Here is a 19,125-nt window from a genome sequence, read left to right on the forward strand (position 1 = left end):
AATTTCAATAATTCTTTGGATCATAGTGAATCTAAGGTTTCCTTGATAATATAAGATAGAAGGTCACCAATTCTGTAATTTTAGCCACTGGAAAAACAGTCAAGACTCAACAGGTGAAGAGGAGTGTTCATTAGAAATAAGGCAGCTTAATCTCCAAATTCTTTATAATACTTGAAAATAAAAATGCTGTAGTTTTAGTGAACAAATATACTCTGAATCTATTGAGTTTATTTTTTATTGCAAGCTTTTAAATTCATCACTTGTTTTCACATTTTTCATTTCATCATTTTGCATAAATGCAGCTTTCAATATCAAAATTGAGTGTTTCCATGTAAAACAAAAGTTCTTAGCATGACTATAAAGAATTTGGGGAAGGGCTAGAACATTCACATATTCAAAGACAGAGACTGAATGAAGCAATGGAAAGATATGCGATTGTGCTGGCAGGAAATACCGGCCCATGTTTGTGGGAAGTTGGAAAGATGAATTCCCATCTGGAGATGTTTAGCTTCGCACTCGGGAGGATCTGCGCCCATCCTTACTGTCTGACTCCAGATTCCTGGATGTATATAGTTGTGCTCAGAGCGAGGAAAGGGGAAACAACACCCGGTTTTCTGTTTCCCATGACCAGCTATGATTGGGTTTCTCTGTATTATTCTCTCACTGCTAAAGAAATTTTGAGTTTTTTTCTGCCAACTTCAAACAAGCTAACAGTGGTGACTAAACAAAAGGCAAAACACTTTGAATACAATAGCTGTGCCAGGAAAGAAACAAAAATATTAAAATATGAGGAGAGTGTAAAATTTCTGCACTAATTTGAGGTGGGCTTTTTTTTTTTTTGGCACTATTGATACTTCTGGTAAGTTTGAAAAGCCATTCTGTCAACATTAACATATGTTAAAATGTTTATACATTCCAACTTTACGTGTAAATTTAGCTTCCAGCAAATAAATACCATACTTGGTGTTGGCTTCTTTGGGTATTTTGACTTTCTTATTAATTAGGTTTTTGGTTTTTTTGTGGCTTTTTTTTTTTTTCAAATTTTTAAATTGACTGCAACATGCTCAAGTAGACTTTCTAGTCGATTTGCCCAAATTCCAACAGGAATTGGTTTATAAATTGGTTCCAACTGGAACTGGTCATTTGGAATTTCCAGCATGGGAAATTATTTTATATGTGCCTTGATAAGTACCCTAAAATTACAAATCGATGTGTCTAAATCTAATGAAGAAAACAAAAGGTACTGTTATGTAAATGCTGAGCTTAAAAATATCTATATGACTGGGCATCTAATAACCATCTAGACTTAAGGGCATCATGTACTTTTTTTTTTTTTTTGCCCCTTACTTAGCTTCAAATGACAACAGCCCATAAGCACAGTAAATACTGTGCTGTACTTGCCAAGTTAAGATGATTGGTTTATCCTAGCAGTGCTATGGCAAATTGTCAACAGATGAATTTTTTGTTTGCTTCTGCAGACTCAAAGCCTATGTCGGGAGTCATGGCTATATCCCCCAGGCGATCCTCGGTTCCTGTGGGGTTTGTAAGTGTCCTGGTATGAGTCAGGATAATCTTCTTCCACAAGAGGGTAATGATCTCGGCTATGCTGGGAACTGGAAGACAAGCGGTTCCTACTCTTCCGAGCCCTTTCATTGTGATAATTTTCATCAGCAGTCATTAGACTTCGTCTCTCAATTGGAGAGTTCTCCGTGGAGTGGTTGCTGTGCCTCATACGCTGACTCTAAAAATAGCAGATAGTTCATTGATTACATAATGTCCATTTCATTCATCTAGAAGATGTAAATGTACGTATAGCAGTAGGGTCTGCACAACATGCTAACTGATTTAATAAAACATTGTGATGCACAAATGATCTAGTCAAAAGATCTGGTCTGTTTTATTTGGGGCACAACATGCAAAGATACTAAAATGCAAATAGTTTATGAATTTAATTACATAATGCTATATGTTTATGCTTCCTATTAAAAATAGACAATTGACAGTTAACTGCTGAATGGAACTTAATGCATCTAGGAAGTCCTAATAACTCCGCTTCTACTGCAAAAATGAGGATTACTTTACTCTTGGGAAATAAGTTAAAGTTCAGAATAGCATTCGCTATTTTATTTCTCTTGAACTGATAAAATCCTTCTCCTCCTGAAGTCATACACTTCACCTTTATCTAGCTGAATGTTCCTCCTACCTTTAAAAAAATTTTTCATGAAATTAGGACTTGTGCTGTCCATAAACTAATGTGCTTGTTTCTTCATCATACATAAATGTTAAGGCTCTCAGAAATATTTTTTCCAAAGGCGTATACAATTCTAAAGCTGGCTAACCAATATTTACAATTCTCACTTTCTCAACTAAAATGTCCCACAAAAATTACCTTCAGATATAAACTAAATTCTTTTAATACCACTAACTGAAGGCTCAGAAACCGTTACTCAACATTTTTCTTCAAATCACGGGAAAACATGTATCATAGCTGTGTCTCTCTATTTAGGTCACCTCAGTTAAGAAACAGGATCCCAGGTACCTGGGTGGCTCAGTTGGTTAAGCAACTGCCTTTGGCTCGGGTCATGATCTTGGAGTCCCGGGATCAAGTCCCAGGATCGAGTCCCAGGATTGAGTCCCAGCTCCATGGGGAGTCTGCTTCTCCCCTCTCATGCTCTCTCTCACTGTCTCTCTCTCAAATAAATAAATAAAAATCTTTAAAAAAAAAAAAAAAGAAAGAAACAGGATCCCGATGAGACCAAGGATCCAGATCCAGTTCCTCTAAGTGACACCTTCACAGGGTGGGAAAATCATTCAGCAGGCATAGCCTGTGCCTTTAACCCCAGCCAGAGTCTAACAATTAAATACCCATGGTCACTAAGAGAGATTGGGTCCAGGATAAAGAGTACTATGTTCATTCAAGTGAAGCTGGGAGAAACACTGCAGGGGGATGTCTGAGAGGTGAGGAGTCCGGAGTGTCCTGTCCATAAACAGAGCACATTTTGCTTAACCTACACTACAAAAGCATATTGCTTTGTGCATCCATTTCTCATCCCACCGAGTATCATTCAGAGCCAATCCAAACTAGTCAGTGGAGATGTCTACACTTGGATTAGCAAAGAAGGAGTGCTGAAACCAGGCCAGAAGCAGTCCTGGTGCCTACAAATATACCACATATTACATGAGGGCATTTCCCATGTTCAATTTCCAGCCTCAAAACTATTCATTTGTAGGGCAGGTTTTTGCTTACAAAGATGAGATTTTGCAGCAAAGTAATACGGTTTAGAATAGCATTTTAGAGAGTGCCCTTTCTCTCAGAGTTAAGTCTATGTGATCTACAGTTATGATTATCAATATAACCCATGAATATAAAACTAGTCACGATACAAGATGGCTCAACAGACTACAAGTTCCTTAGCCAGCTATGGGTTAGGTTACCTTCCAGCAGGTGCTTGATAAATGGTAAATAATGATTGATGTAAGAAGGCAAAAGTTCCTTTGTATCATAATGTCTCTAGCTCTTCACACCCAGCCCTGAGTGCAGCACTAGAAGAGCAGAAGAAAAAACTTCCTTCTCCTGCACTTATCCCCAACTTCCCTAAAGGACACCTGCCATCGCTACTGGCCAAGATGGACACCCACACACCCCCAAGAAAACTCAGGGATCTGTCACTGTTTCTGAACAGAGTGGCTCTGCTCGTGTCCACGTTCTGTACTGAGCAAGCTCGGGGACAGGCCTGGCAGTCTGGGAGGGCAGGATTAATTAAGGGCAGACAAAAGGCCCAAATGTCCCAAAACACTTGACTTCGCTTGCCATAGTGCCTTACCCTACCACCAATGTATCATCTTTAAGAAGTGGCCTGGAGAAGTAATGGACAGTTGCACTGAGTAGGGAGTGAGTGTCCTGGCAGAGTTTAAACACAGGAGGGATTAATTTGTCTGAGTAAAAGTTATCGTACATTAACAGAGAGCAAAGTTCTGTGGAAAGGGTCACTGTGGGTAAATCGGCCTAGGGTAGACTATGGTGAGGTGATATTTTATATATATATGGTGAGGTGATATTTTATATATATATATATATATATAATGCCCACCCATGTTTCCCTCTTCACATTAACGATTATCCAGTCTTCATCCCAATTAGGTTCCCTGTAGAATCTTCAACCTAAGGTTATAAAAAAACATGGGTAGGAAGTGACAATACCTGTAACCCGGAAATTGCTGTGGGATATGGTGAGAGCGCAGTTGAGCCCAAATTCCTTCCGAGCAGAGGGGTCATGGGGGTGCTACTGGTAGTGTGGGTAGCACGCCAGTAAGCTTCAAGGTACTCTCCCAGATGTTCGCATGCATCCTCCAACTGATTTTCATCCAGTATAACATCAAACATCTCCTGCAGATGGTAAGACAAAAAAACCATTCTACTTAGGCTTCAGGTTTTAGGCAATGAAACCTAAAATTCCACTTAATGTAGATAATAGCATTTCTTCTTTTTTTTTTTTTTTTAAAGATTTTATTTATTTATTTGACAGAGGGAGACACAGCAAGGGAGGGAACACAAGCAGGGGGAGTGGGAGAGGAAGAACCAGGCTTCCCACAGAGCAGTGAGCCAGATGTGGGGCTCGATCCCAGGATTCTGGGATCATGACCTGAGCTGCAGGCAGATGACCCATGACTGAGCCACGTAGGCACCCCCAGATACTAGCATTTCCAACATCTAAGAGCAAATATCACTTTTGAGGGGCTGGACTGGCAGTTTCTAAAATTAAAGTCAAGTGAGGTGCTCCACAGTTAACCAAGTGCAAATTTGGACATTGACAAGAAAACAGAAGTGCTCACTAAATGTTCAGATCTTCCACTGTTTAGAAGTAAAAGATGAGGTGACTGTATCAGCGTCATATGTAGAATATAGCAAAAACACATTCATATCTATCCATAGATTCCTAAGGAGCTCAATGACACTTACTTGAGAATACAAGAGGAGCAAGTTAATGGCATTGAAAGAGGAGTTCTAAAACATTCTGGGCAATGACCACATCATTGGAATAAACATTTCATCTTCCAAAGTAACTATGTTGAAGGGAATAACATTGACTAAGAGAATCTTCAGAATGCCTGTGAAAATATTTTCTGTCTCATGATAAAACAATATGGAAAGAAGGTTTAGGATTAATGCCAGAAAACCACATTAGAGTGATTTCTGCTACCAAAAGATCGTTGTGTGAAACAATTAAAAAAGAACAAGGCCCACGAGTATTTAATTGTGGGGAGGAAGGAGTGTCACACAAGAAGTGTCTGGTATCCATGTTTCTGTCAGTAAAGGCTTTGTCCCACATCTAGCCTCTAATCAGGAAGTGTTTTCCCCCCACAAAGCAGCAAAATGGCACTTCAGCATCACAGCAGTATGCCTGGGAACACACACAGGACGGACAGCCAGAAAACCGTGGCCCCTCGCAAGGAGAAAAGCCATCCCATAGCTTAGAGAAAACACACTTCCAGCTTCCAACAGCTGGATTCACACCTTCCCTCTCGCACCACCTCTGCCACTACCTACCTACTTTTACAAGCTCATTTTGCCAAAATAAGAACCTTCCACTAATGAATCAAATACAGGGTTACTGCCATCAGCACAGATACTGTGGCTGGATTGTAGGTTCGTGGCAACTGGACAACTATGAGTTGGTGATAGGTTAGCTGACTCACTCTGGTTGGTGAGAGGCTTCCCTCAAGCAGAAGTCACCATGACAACGATCTCTTTCCCAACATTTACTATTTGAATGTTTTCATCACATTGATCCCTACTGAACATTTTGACCTTAATTTGCAGAGCAGTTTGAAAGTCAGGGAGAAATATTTAACAGTGGCAAATGTTTAGTAATTAGGCAAAGAATAGGTGACTTCAGTCCAAACGGACTAGCGTGTAAGAGGACTCAGCCAATTCAGCTCATGTAGAAACCTTTCCCCAGGTACCTGCGTGGCTCTGTCAGCTGAGCAAATAAATGACTCCTGATTTCAGCTCAGGTCATGATCACTGGGTCATGAGACTGAACCCTATGTCGGGCTCTGCACCTGGCGTGGAATCTGCTTAAGATTCTCTCTCTCGGGCACCTGGGTGGCTCAGTTGGTTAAGCAACTGCCTTCGGCTCAGGTCATGATCCTGGAGTCCTAGAATCAAGTCCCACACTGGGCTCTCTGTTTAGGAGGGAGTCTGCTTCTCCCTCTGACCCTCCCCCATCTCATGCTCTTTCTCTTTCTCTCACTCTCTCTCAAATAAATAAAAATCTTAAGAAAAAAAAAAAAGATTCTTTCTTCCCCTCTGGCCCTTCCCCCTCAAAAAAAGAAACCTTTCCTCTTATTAGTCAATTTCAGATAGTTCTTTGCATATTTTATTTATTCATAACATATTTACTCAGTACCTATTTTGTGCTAGGCATTGTAAGCACCCAACGGCAAAGGATACAGATATCATCCCTAAGCTCAAGAAACTCTCCTCTTCTAGTGGGAGACACAAGTATTAAAATCCATAATACTCCAGGTCATACTGGGACTTTCATTCAGAAAATAAAGAGATGAGCCAGTGAATGTTCAGAGCTGCAGCTTTTTTTTTCTTTTTAAGATTTTATTTATTTAACAGACAGAAATCACAGGTAGGCAGAGAGGCAGGCAGAGAGAGAGGAGGAAGCAGGCTCCCTGCGGAGCAGAGAGCCCGATGTGGGGCTCGATCCCAGGACCCTGGGATCACGACCTGATCACGACCCCTGACCCCTCGATCACGACCTGAGCGGAAGGCAGAGGCTTTAACCCACTGAGCCACCCAGGCGCCCCCAGAGCTGCAGCTTTAAGTTTGGAATTTAGAATGAGGCCCATAGACACAGGTGAGAGTTTAACTTATGAGGGAGGGGAAATTATAAGTAAGTCAAAGAGGGAAGAGAAGAAAACAGATAAAGAGAAGAATCAACAGGAGAAAAAGACCATGTGGCCCATGAGAGAATGGGAAAACAGCTGGTTCCTAATGTCAGTCAACATACATCCTTACCATAAATGCCCCGTTCCACAAAAGTAACTCAAGGGAATTTCTGCCTCTGGCTGTCAAAAGCCCCCTTCCCATTAATGTAACCCATCAGTAGGTACAAATGTCAAGTCTGAGAACTTTCCCTAATGCTTTGATACGAACTTCCATTCTCGGACAGCACTGCCGCACTAACTTGAGAGGGAAGAGAACAGCCCCCTGCCCCACTGTCAAAGAGTGCACACAGACTCAGAAAGATGACCCAGGAAGAAAGATGACACTGGGCAGCACAGGAACAAATGTCTACTCTCAGCCACTGTACACTAAAACTGTCCACAAATTCTGAACTGTATGTGATTTGGAGTCTGTGGTTTGCATAATTTCATTTACGTTACTGTCTACCTCACTTACATAGGTCTCATTCTATAAGGTGGGTTCTCAAAAACGTGGAGTCTCAAAAACTCATTTTTTTTGCTTTCATAAAGTCCCAAGTGAAAGCACCTTCTGAGGACCCCTGGACTGAGGGTCCAGACTATGGAAGTCAGGACAACTAAGCCTGGAAAGAAAAAAAAAAACACACACACACAAACAAACAGGGAAGGAGCCCCCACTAAAAGGGTATCATTTGAATAAGGTTTCTATCCACTTCACTGTTCCACATGTTACACTGTCACACTGCAGATAAAATTAAACATACACTTTATTACAAGTCATTTTAATAAAGTACTCCTCTTTGCCAATGGACAGAATTTGTATCTATCAGCACATGGCTGTTTGCTCAAGCCTCAATCATTTCTAGGAAACGGTATTTTTGCACCTGCTAAAAAGACAGCTATATGATGAAGATGATTTGAAACTGCTTTTATGCTTTCAAAAGCACCAAGGAAAGCAAATTTCAGCTTCTGAATGAATACTGACATATGCGTCTTATTTTCAATGAAGAAGAATTTCACAGCCTGTATATCTGTGACAATTTTTCTTTTCAACTGTTTAGGAAATAACACAGCTGATAAGACCAGAGTGTTAGAATGTGAGTATGAGGGCATACATTTTTTAAAGAAATGATACATGAAATTCAAAGAGAAGCAGCCCCATGAATTATGCAAATAAGCTTTGCTGATTTTTCAAAAATTTAAAGGTTCAAGTCTAATTAGTTCCTTACTGTGCCACACGTGAGACTTCCAGCATGGGATATGGATTCAGACAGCTATTTGATCAGCAGCAGAGGGTGTGGGTAAGGGGACGGTCATAGGCAGTGAAGAGGGACCCACTCAATGATACCATGCCCTTGGTGAATGCCTGAGATAGGGTAACACAGAAAGCTGTTTGCCAAGTTCTTCCACAGCAGACGCCTCTGGCATACTGTGATGGGATCTTTTCTTTAGCTGAGGTGGGCAGAAAGAATGTGGCTGCTGAAGTAAATACATCATGAGCAGAGGAGTCAAAACAAACTCTTGGAAAATAAGGCACAGCAGGTGCCATTTCTGCATAAGCTTTTTGGGGAATATGAAATACTAAAGCATTATAAATGTAAGAAGAGTGAAAAACAGGCCTCCAGCTCATCCAGTGGTTCAGAGAACGAGATGACAGGAACCAGAGAAAGCAAAGACTGATGCCGAATTCAGTGGAAAGGAAGATCTGACATATCTTTTAAGAAAATCTTAAGTACTTAACGTTAAGATCTGTCTGGTTGTCCATTCACAGAGCCACACAAAGATTCCCGGGGAAGGTACCTGAATCAAGGCAACTATCCTGATCTGCCTGGGACTGAGTGCTTTTGGGCGCTTGGAACTATCAGTGTCTGAATCTGCACAATCTGAGGGGAAGTGGGACACCTGGTCACCCTAGTTTTTACAGAAGATAGAGCACTTTCTACATCAAGAATTGAAGTAGGTTCTGTTTATTTCTTTTACATTCCTTTGCGTGGGGAGATGCTGAGACAAAGTGGACAAGTCTTTCTTTATGACTATGAAATCCATCCTTTCTAGCATAGAGGGGAGGGTCTCATGAAACCTAACATATAATTTGTAATATGTTTTATCTAGGATATTGTCATTGAATATTTCCTAATAAAAAGTTCATAAAACTTAGAAATTAATTTTGTAATTTAATTTTAATTTTTTTAAAAGTTGGTGCATTACAGAAGACTTGCTAGGCATGAGATTAAATACATATAAACTCTCCCATGGGATGTACAACACTTTACATTTACTTTTTGTGCATAGATAAAACCTTAGGTGGTGCCTATTTCCTATTTCTAAGAGGAAAAAAGAAATAATAGGGGTAAGTACATTTTTTATTTCTTTGCTCCTAGAATACAGAGATCCTGAATCTGTTACCATTAAAAAAAAAAAAATGACTAGCAGATACGATTCAGTAAAATAAAATGGCTGAATGGCACATATGTAATGCTAATTATAGAATAACCAACTGATGTTTCTTTCATATCACAAGTGCATTCTTGATATTATTAGGACTTTTGAAGTCATGATTACTTAACTCACTGGTCAACTAGTGATGGGAAACTAGATGCTAAATTAAAAGAATCTTGAAAGACTTAGGAGGTCTTATAAGGGATAAAAGAAAGCCTATCAAGACTGTGGGCTCTAGCAGCTCATCTCAGTTTCCAACTTCAAGAAGCCGAATGGGAAAAGACAACCAGAATTCCTGCCACTAATTTTGGGGGCAAAACATGAAAGCAAAGAGTATCAGTAACTCTGATCCCTTGTAGTTTCTCTCTTAACAATCTGTGACGTTCCTCATAAACCCACACACATTTCCTCACTGCCTCTCCATCCTGGCCACTCTTCTTCTTCAAAAACTACAACATCTCCCAGTGTTACTGTCTGTAGAAGAGGCACCCAGTATTTTTGTTAAGCTCAAATTAACCAAATGCTTTAAATCATAGCCCTGGTGGGAATGCTAAGTTGGTGGGGACCCAAGTCAGTGTTATCCAAGTTGGGTGGTTAAGATCCCTGCACAAGAGTAGTCTTTGGATTGAGAGAAACTAGATCCCATGCAGCCTTGTTTCATGAGGGAAACCTCTCAAACTGATTACTCTCTTTTTCAAAAGCACTATTATGAATTAAACTGTGGACGCCCAGAGGCCCTGTAATAATGAAAGCACCACTGGAGATAGTTACTTTAAATAGAAGGGTGAATCCACACGGTTCTAAATAATTTACATAAAACGGCTGGGAAAGAGCAGTGGAAAATTACTACCGTGATAGCAATATGATCAAGGATACTGGGCACTATCATTCACTTCAGAGTTCTTGTGTTTACTAGAATAAATCTGAGTCTATTCAGCAATGCAAAATAAAGGGTGACAGAAGAGAACGCCTCTGGTTACTGTAATGTTAGAGGTTTGTGTGACTCTGTGAGGAGATGAGTTCCCCTCTTGCAGAGAGAGCGATCAATGTCATTTTGCAAGCTCAAAAAATTAATACAGACCAAAGAGCCACAGGGTCATCTTATGGTAACACAACCCAGCTTGTAACTAAGTAGGATTAAGGGATTATATTTCCTTTATATATTCAATTGTCTGCCCGTCTGCTTTTCTCATCATGTATTATGAGACTCTTATTACCACAGTACTGGGGCGATTTGGTGAACGCTGGTCTTCTTAAAATGTACTATTTTCAATTTCTCTGAAAAGGAAAAGGGTACTAATACCTGGTAGAAGCAACATGAAATCTCCCAATATACTGTATAGATGGATATTCCAATTAAAAATTTAGGCTGGTCATATTTTTTAAAAAAATGGGTCCTAGTCTCATTGGCTCCTTTTCTGTCTGCATCTCACCCATTTTGTTTCTGTGAATCCAGAGCAGGCAAAGAAGCAAAGTCTTCCCTCTTCCAGAATACAACTGCCTGTGGCAAATGAAACATGGCCACAGATTCTCTGACATTCCCTTCCCTGAGATAGAGGGTTTATGTCCTCTCTCCTTGAATCTGGGGAGTTCTTGGAACTCCTTTGCCTAGCAGAATGTTGTACCATTATCTAAGGCCAGTATCTAAGCCTAAGAGACTGGAATACTTGGCTCTTGGAGCCCTGGGAGCTGCCGTGTTAAGAAGTCTGAATCCCTGTCATAGAGAAGCCATGGAAAGGCCCTAAGACCACATGGAGAGAGAGGAGCTGGCTACGCCCAGCCTTGCAGTCATCCCTGCTAAGCGGCCATGTCAGCCACCAGCCGAATACCACCAAGTGCTCATTGTCTGAGTCACTAAGTTTGAGGGAAGTTTATTGCACAGTCACAGACAACCAAAACTTTGTCCTAGAACAAGGGTGGCAAATTTAGTGGGCTGGCAACATGGGGCCCGCCTCCAGCTCCTATAAACGAAGTTTGACTGTAACACTCCCATTCACTTACATATTGAGTGTGGCTGCTTTCCTGCTACCAAAGTGGAGTTGGTTAGTCTTGTGAAGACCACATGACCCACAAAACCTAAAATATTTACTTTCTGGCTCATACTGAAAAAGTTTGCTGACCCTTCTTCCCACCCCCCCCCCAAAAGATTTTATTTATTTATTTGACAGACAGAGATCACAAGTAGGCAGAGAGGCAGGCAGAGAGAGAAAGGAGGAAGCAGGCTCCCCGCTGAGCATAGAGCCTGATGCGGGGCTCCATCCCAGGACCCCGAGATCATGACCCGAGTTAAAGGCAGAGAGGCTTTAACCCACTGAGCCACCCACAAGCCCCTGCTGACCCTTCTCTTAAAAGAAGCTTTACATATGAAACCCATGCTTCTCTTTCCAGAATATATGATAACCAGTTTGCTGCCATTCACCATCTTATGCTGACTTTGGTCAAGGCTTATGTTCTTTGGAAAGCCAGTTCACCTCTCTTGGTCCCAGTTCCCTCATTTGAAAAATGAGGTGGTTGGACTGGGTCAGTCCTTCCCTAGAAGTGTTCCATGAAACACTAAATCCACAGGATGCTCTGTGGAAAATGGTTCTGTAGACAAAATCTAGGAAACACTGTCCACTATCCTGATGGAGATACACAATGCTCATTAGCATATTAAGGCTCCTGTAGTAGAGAAACCAGTTTATCTGTGTGTACATGGTGTTTTCTCAAACACGATGGTATCAGAGCCCTCTCCCCATAGCACCTGCTGGCATCACATGGAGCCCATACTGGGAAGAATACATTCCAGGAAATACTACACTGGGTGCTCTTCAGGGTTCCTTTTGGCTTCAACAATCCCTGGGTCTTGGATTCATTTTTTTCTGGTGACAGAGAGCTAGCTTTTTTCAGTACCCTTTTAGATTTCCTTTTCTAAAGACTGCTGCCTTTAATTTCTTAGCAATGTGTGACTCTCCCAGTATAATCTGCTGACTTCTCAGATTGGAGATGCAGTGGCCAATTAAGGAAGCTGTAAATTCTCCTAGAGGAACTAAAATGACACAGTGATCACCAGTCTTTCAGTGACAATTATAATTATGGTCTTAAAGTAAAGCAGGGACAAATGCAGGCACATTTTTAGATTACTACTAGTTTTTATAATCCAAGGATTTTTTCCACATGTGCCAACATAGAGTATAAAATTCCTTCTTGACATTACAAATGTTATTCAAACAATATCAAATGAACATGTTTAATAATGTAAACAGTGTTTAGAAAATATTAAACACAAAGTAACCTTACTTATCCAGACTGCTTGTTTAAAATTTCAAGTTATCTGATCAATTACATAAAACAGGAATTTGCTGCTAAGATATAATAGAGCAAGGCTGTCTTCCCAGTGCATGAGGCTGTTTTGAGATTCCTGACATATGGATAAATCTTGACATGTCACAGTATTATTTGCATTTAAGTAGGCACATATATTTTCTTGGTTCCAGCTATTTCAGAGGTAACATGTTACATTATATACACTTATCAACTCTCTCAGCAGCTAAAATGCAACAATTTAAATAGGCTGCAAGTAATTTATCTAATAATTATTGGGGAAAAAATGTTAATAAACTCATTCTTATAGACAGATCAAAGAAACAAGTTTAATTCACCTAAAATGTATCTCAAGATATCACTTTAAACTTATAATGTTATTTACCAAAATATGTGCCTATATTAACCTAAACTAGTAAACCAGGAGTGATTTTTTTTTTCCCCCTAGGGGGCATTTGGCAATGTCTGGAGACATTTTTGGTTGTCCCAATATGGAAGTTGTCATTGGCCAGGGATGTTGCTAACCATCATGCAGTACATAGGACAGGCTCCCATAACAAAGAATTATCCGACCCAAAATGTCAATAGTGCTGAAGTAGAGAAACCCTGATCTAAACCACTCTTTCAAACTATAAGAGATTTATAAAGTAATATCTGTAAGCATATTTAGGATTTACCAAATTGTTTGCTAAGAGTTGACTTATCTGGGTGTCTGGGTGGCTCAGTGGGTTAAGCCTCTGCCTTCGGCTCAGGTCATGATCCCAGGGTCCTGGGATCCAGCCCAGCATCAGGCTCTCTGCTCAGCAGGGAGCCTTCTTCGCCCCCCTTCCCCCACCCCCCACCCACCTCTATGCCTACTTGTGATCTCTGTCTGTCAAATAAATAAATAAAATTTTAAAAATTAAGAAAAAAAAAAAAGAGTTGACTTACCCAATTATAATCTTTTTTTTGAAAAACTGAAGTATAATTGACATATAATATTATATCAGATTCAGGGGCTATACATACTGATTCGACAATTATACACATTACAGAATGCTCACCGAAAGCATAGTTACCATCTTTCACTAGATAAAGTTTTTTTTACAAATTATTGACTATATTGCCTACGCTGTACTTTTCATCCCCATCTCTGTGTTTAACTCTGTTTAGATTATGCAGTCCTGGGGTGCTTGGGTGGCTCAGTCATTAAAGTTCTGCCTTAGCTCAGGTCATGATCCCAGGGTCCTGGGATTAAGCCCCACGTCGGGCTCCCTGCTCAGCAGGAAGCCTACTTCTCCCTCTCCCACTCCCCTTGCTTGTGTTCCCTCTCTTGCTGTCTCTCTCTATCAAATAAATAAATAAAATCTTTAAAAAAAAAAAAAAGATTATGCAATCCTCGAAGGCAGGAACATGCCTTTGAATCCCCAGGGGGGAGGAGCAGAGGGAGAGGGAGAGGGAGAAGCAGGCTCCCTGCTGAGCAGGGACACCATCAAGCAGCTCCATCCCAGGATCCTGAGATTATGACTAGGCTGAAGGCAGATGCCTAACAGACTGAGCCACCCAGGAGCCCAGGCCTAACTCTTAAATAATGTTTGCTGAATGTATTTTAGTACTTATAGGTGAGCCACACAACACTGAGATGACCAGATATTTTGAGTTTCTCTGATTTAACCATACAGTGACATGGATGCCATGTCCCCAGCCAAGACCACGGATTGTTCCTTAGAAGTACCTAGGACATTTTGAAACAATAAGGATATCACTTGGTATATTTTCTGCTTTAATACCTTCCTCTTCCTGGGGCTCCACAGCCTTCATAATTTTACCAACATCTCTACACTGTTCACTTCCAAAATCTAGATAGAGTCAGTCTTACAGTTGAGAAGGGTCTCAGATACCATAGCCTTCAGCCTTCACCAGAGGAGATTCCTCCCACAACTCCAACTACTGCTCACAGAGCCCACTCCGGTGGGTGAGTCTGCTCACCCTGTCCAATGAAATCAGACAGGCCTAACTAACTACTCTCCAGTCCACCCAGATCCGCACCCAAAACTCCCGCAGATCTTGTGGCCACCTCAGGCACTTCACAGAACTAGGCCACCTGCGCGATGTAGATCCCTCTCCATCTGTGAAGACAGATGTGCCAACGAATTTAGAGATATTAATCTGTATTTTTCCTTTTGTATGTTCCCCCTTTCTTTCCTACCACTCCAGCTGGTGGCAGGATCTGGGCTTCCTCGTCTGCGGTGGGGGGTGGGGGGGTGGGGAGGCACACTGTGGCAGGAAATTGCCCCTCTCCCTTTCCCTTCCTGGGTTTTGTTTCCCAAAAGCCTACATTGGTTGAGGAGATTTTGCTAACTGACTCAGGAAACAAAAGAAGGTGGGGATGGTTGTAGACATAACAAAAGCAAATAGGAAGTTCCATTAATAGCAACAAGAGGGGAAAAGAGGGAGGAGAGACCTCCTCTCCCTCCAACACCGAAAAGAAAGGAATCTCTTGCAAAGGTCAGAAAGCAGGGACTTCCCTGTCTCCTGCCTTACCAAGATTCTCTGCCCCAGATGAGGTCTGATACAGCAGAACATCCATCCTGAAGGACCACACGGACTTGGCCAATGGTTGCCCGAACTGGAACTCTCAGCTTCAACTCCCTCAATTTCCTTAACAACCCCCATTACCATCTGACGACTTTGTTCTGTCCTGGAGATGTCTCTTCATAGCAAAGTTGGGGGCCAGAGACTCACCAGCTCTGTAGAGGTGGAAGGGCACAGCGCATGGAGGTTTGTTGGAGTCTGACAGACCTAGGGGCTCATTTCCTAATTGTTACCTCCAACAACTTTCCTAATCAGGGACTTAGCTTTCCCTTCTAGGAAGTAAGGATGATGTTATCTACGAGGGCGGTCACAGAGGTCTATGATCAGATATCCTGGAAAACCCGCAGTCATGAGTGCAGTCAGCAGATAGCCTGGTGCGGGGAGATGGGGGTACTGTGGCATCTTCTGGAATGACCGAAGCATTGGTCCAAGCCAATGCCATCCTCTCCACAGGCTGCTCCTAGCCAGTGCCTGAGCGCAGCGTGGGGACTAGAGCCTGAACAGTTCTGTCCAACATGTGACAAACTTGTAAGAAAAGCTACCTATGAGTCTGAGGCTCCTGCTATCCATTTCTTCCTCCTTCCTCCCTTCCTTTTGATGAAGTCCCAGAACCTAAGTCAGGTTCGGTGGGGTGAGGAGGTTCAGAGCCGACGACTAAAGAAAGAATTCTTAAGACGTCATTGGTGCAAAATGGTGGTTTATTAAAGCACGGGGACAGGACCCGTGGGCAGGAAGAGCTGCTGCCCCGGGTTGTGAGGGGTGGTTGGTTATATACACAGGAGTTGGGTAGGTGAGGACAAAGGGGTGTTCAGAAGGGCTATTGGGGCAAAGAATACTATCAGGATATTGAAGGCTTAGTTGCTATCAAGTAAAGACAATTGGGAGTCTGGTGGAATGTTACATTCCTGCTATCAAGCATCCTTGCTAATGAGATTTAGGTTTAGAAGAAATTTAACTTTATTTACTTTTCCTTCTACTTCCACCTCCTTCGGTTTTTATGGAGGGGAGGGTAACATTAGGTTTGAGGAACTGAGTTCTGTGTCTTTGGAAATTGGGCTAACTTCTTTGTTGTAATCTCAAGGAAATTTGCAAACCAAGGGAGACTCCTGTCTTGCAGGATTGTGATCTCAGCAAGTTAACTATTTATCATTTTATGGCAGTCAGGGGTGCCTGAGGAATGCTACACCTATGGAGGGGAGCGGATGAAGGGGGGGGGGTGCAAGGCGCCAGCTCTTGCTTTGTCCTCAGCCAGCCTCCTGCTCCCTCATCACTTTCATGAGACTAGTCTGGTCTGGTCGGAAGCCTCTACTAGCCTGTTCTGTCCTCTTTCTCTGTGTTTAGTCTTTCATAGGTATTTTCTCCAATAAGTTGCACTTTTTTTTTTTTTTTAAGATTTCATTTATTTAACAGACAGAGATCACAAGGAGGCAGAGAGGCAGACAGAGAGAGAAGGAAGCAGGCTCCCCACTGAGCAGACAGCCCAGGACTCTGGGATCATGACCTGAGCTGAAGGCAGAGGCTTTAACCCACTGAGCCACCCAGGTACCCCAATAAGTTGCACTTCTAATTCCATTTAGGTGTCTGCTTCCCAGAAGACCCAAACTGACACAACTCTCTTTATAAGACTCTTCTAAAAACTGGAAACAATAGTATACTCCTAGCGTTTGGTATCTGCTCAGTAAGGGTTAACTTCCATTAGCTGGTAAGGACTGTAGAGTCAGGGGCTGGGTAGGACATTCTTGTATTTACACACAGGGTTTGAATTACACATTCCATTTTGTAAGTGGACTTCGTAGGCGAAGTGAAGTTAGACTTCTTAACATAACACTCCAGGCTCCAGCCTATCCAAATTATCTGTGGGGCAGGTAACCAGATATGTGTACAAGTAGGTGGAACTCTGAGGACAGGACACTGGCTTTGGGGCCAGATAAATCTAATCTAGTTCTGATTTGCTGTGTGACCTTAGGAAAGTCATTTCACCTTTCTCCCTTCAGTAGCCTCATCTACAAAATGGGGATAATACAAAATAAGGATAATTACTTTACTAGGTAACAGTGAAGATTAGAGATAAGCTATGTAAAGCATCTAGCTTCTCATCTGGCCTAATAAGCATCCGATAAAAGGATGCATCCTACTCTTACCACCTTTCACTCATTCACTTAGTCAATAAATATTTATTGTGCGCCTATCATAATGAAGGACTGAGATATAACCGTGAACCAGACAGGAACACATCCTTACAGAGCCTGACAGGTTGGCCATGGCAGAATGCAAAGTATATCTGGTAATTTTAACAGAAACACCTAGGTGGTGCTTATTCCATGCCAGGCTCTGTCCTAAGAGCTTTTTTTTTTTTTCTTTAAGATTTTATTTTTTTATTTGAGAGACAGAGATCACAAGTAGGCAGAGAGATAGGCAGAGGGGGGGTGCGGGGGCGGGGGAAGCAGGCTCCCTGCCAAGCAGAGAGCCCAATGTGGGGCTTGATCCCAGGACCCTGGGATCATGACCTGAGCTGAAGACAGAGGCTTTAACCCACTGAGCCACCCAGGTGCCCCTATCCTAAGAGCTTTACTGCAGATTCACTCATTGAAACCTTACACTAAACCAGTGAGGAAAGTACTTGCTCAAGATTACAAAACCAGTGTGGATCTGAACATGGGCGATCTGGCTTCAGAGTCCATGCTTTTACCAGCTATGCTGTATTGTCTCTCTAAACATCTGAATTAGATTTTATGCTTCCACAGGGCATAAATGATCCTTACACAAGTATATATTTAAAAACCTAGTAAATTAAATTAGTAGGAAAGACAGTTATTTTCTTTAGAGAAACAGAGGCACAGAAGTAGTAAATCAGCTGAGCGGTAGACACAGATCACCCACGGGAGAACAGTCAGCACTTCCCCCCACCCAAATCCCTGCCATTTTCTTGGCTTCCACCTCAGTAGCTGCTTTCTGGCAATGGCACCAGGACATATGTTGCTATAATATAATTTTTCATCTTACTTAACCCTGACCTCCTCATCTGCTATAACCATAGGGCTCTTCTAGTTCCCATAAATTCTCAACCTTCAAGGTCACATCTTTTCTGCCTACTGGAATTTTCTGGCAGAAAAATTAAAGGAAAGTCAAATTAGTATGTTTTATTTGCTTTTCTCTTTTCATAAACATGTCCCCATGACTGGATTAAGTAGTCTGCTGAGTATTTGCACGGTCATCAAGGTAGCAGGCACGCGATGGGACACTGGACACTAGGTTCAGTTCTTCTTACATGGCAGAACTGATGTCTCAGTTCTGGATGCCTGAGTGTAGCCAACAGGACAGCAGCAGTGTGTGTGAAAAACCCTTTATGTTTATGACAACAGATCATCACCATCATTCTAGAACAAAATGACAATGGTAATGGGAAAACAAAAAACATGCCAGCCCCTCCTGTCCCAGCAAGAATGACAAACGCAAAAAAATGATGGTACTTACTGGGGGACATTGTGCAAGTTTATCAGCTGCCACCAGTTGAACATTTAAGTGTTTGCTTTGCGACTTTCCTCTAGACTTAATCAACCTCTGTAAAACCTGATAGAAGAAGACATGAATCAATGAGTTAAAAGAAAAATGAATAAACCAAGGCTTTTTAATATAGTCTGGCTAGCCCTGAGTATTAATAGAGAGGAAATACAATATGAAAAATGATATATATAAACTCTGTAATGACATCACCCACTTACACTGGCTCTCACTTGCAGAGGCTTTGATATGTACATCCTATTCTCTCTCCGTGTGGGGTCCTGGAGGGACCTCAAGTTCCTGCCCTAGATTTTACCCAGAGGTTTTATTTATTTACTTATTTACTTTTAAACATTTTTAAAAGAGTGTATT

At 41.7% G+C, this 19,125-nt stretch overlaps 1 protein-coding gene across 5 annotated transcripts in view; it reads right to left on the minus strand.

Moving 5' to 3' along the window:
- Positions 1-1,041: 1,041 nt before the first annotated feature.
- Positions 1,042-19,125, minus strand: part of CACNB4 (calcium voltage-gated channel auxiliary subunit beta 4) — a 244,175-nt gene continuing 226,091 nt past the window's right edge. For all 5 annotated transcript variants that reach the window (XM_059393960.1, XM_059393961.1, XM_059393962.1 and 2 more), the window contains 3 exons: positions 18,727-18,822; positions 4,202-4,387; positions 1,042-1,741 (listed from right to left, as the gene is read on the minus strand). In XM_059393960.1, the coding sequence (XP_059249943.1) occupies positions 1,481-1,741; positions 4,202-4,387; positions 18,727-18,822 (543 nt within the window). In that variant the 3' untranslated portion in view covers positions 1,042-1,480. The remainder of the gene's footprint in view (positions 1,742-4,201; positions 4,388-18,726; positions 18,823-19,125) is intronic.

This window comes from Mustela nigripes, chromosome 3 (genome assembly GCF_022355385.1).
Source record: "Mustela nigripes isolate SB6536 chromosome 3, MUSNIG.SB6536, whole genome shotgun sequence".
NCBI lineage: Eukaryota > Metazoa > Chordata > Mammalia > Carnivora > Mustelidae > Mustela > Mustela nigripes.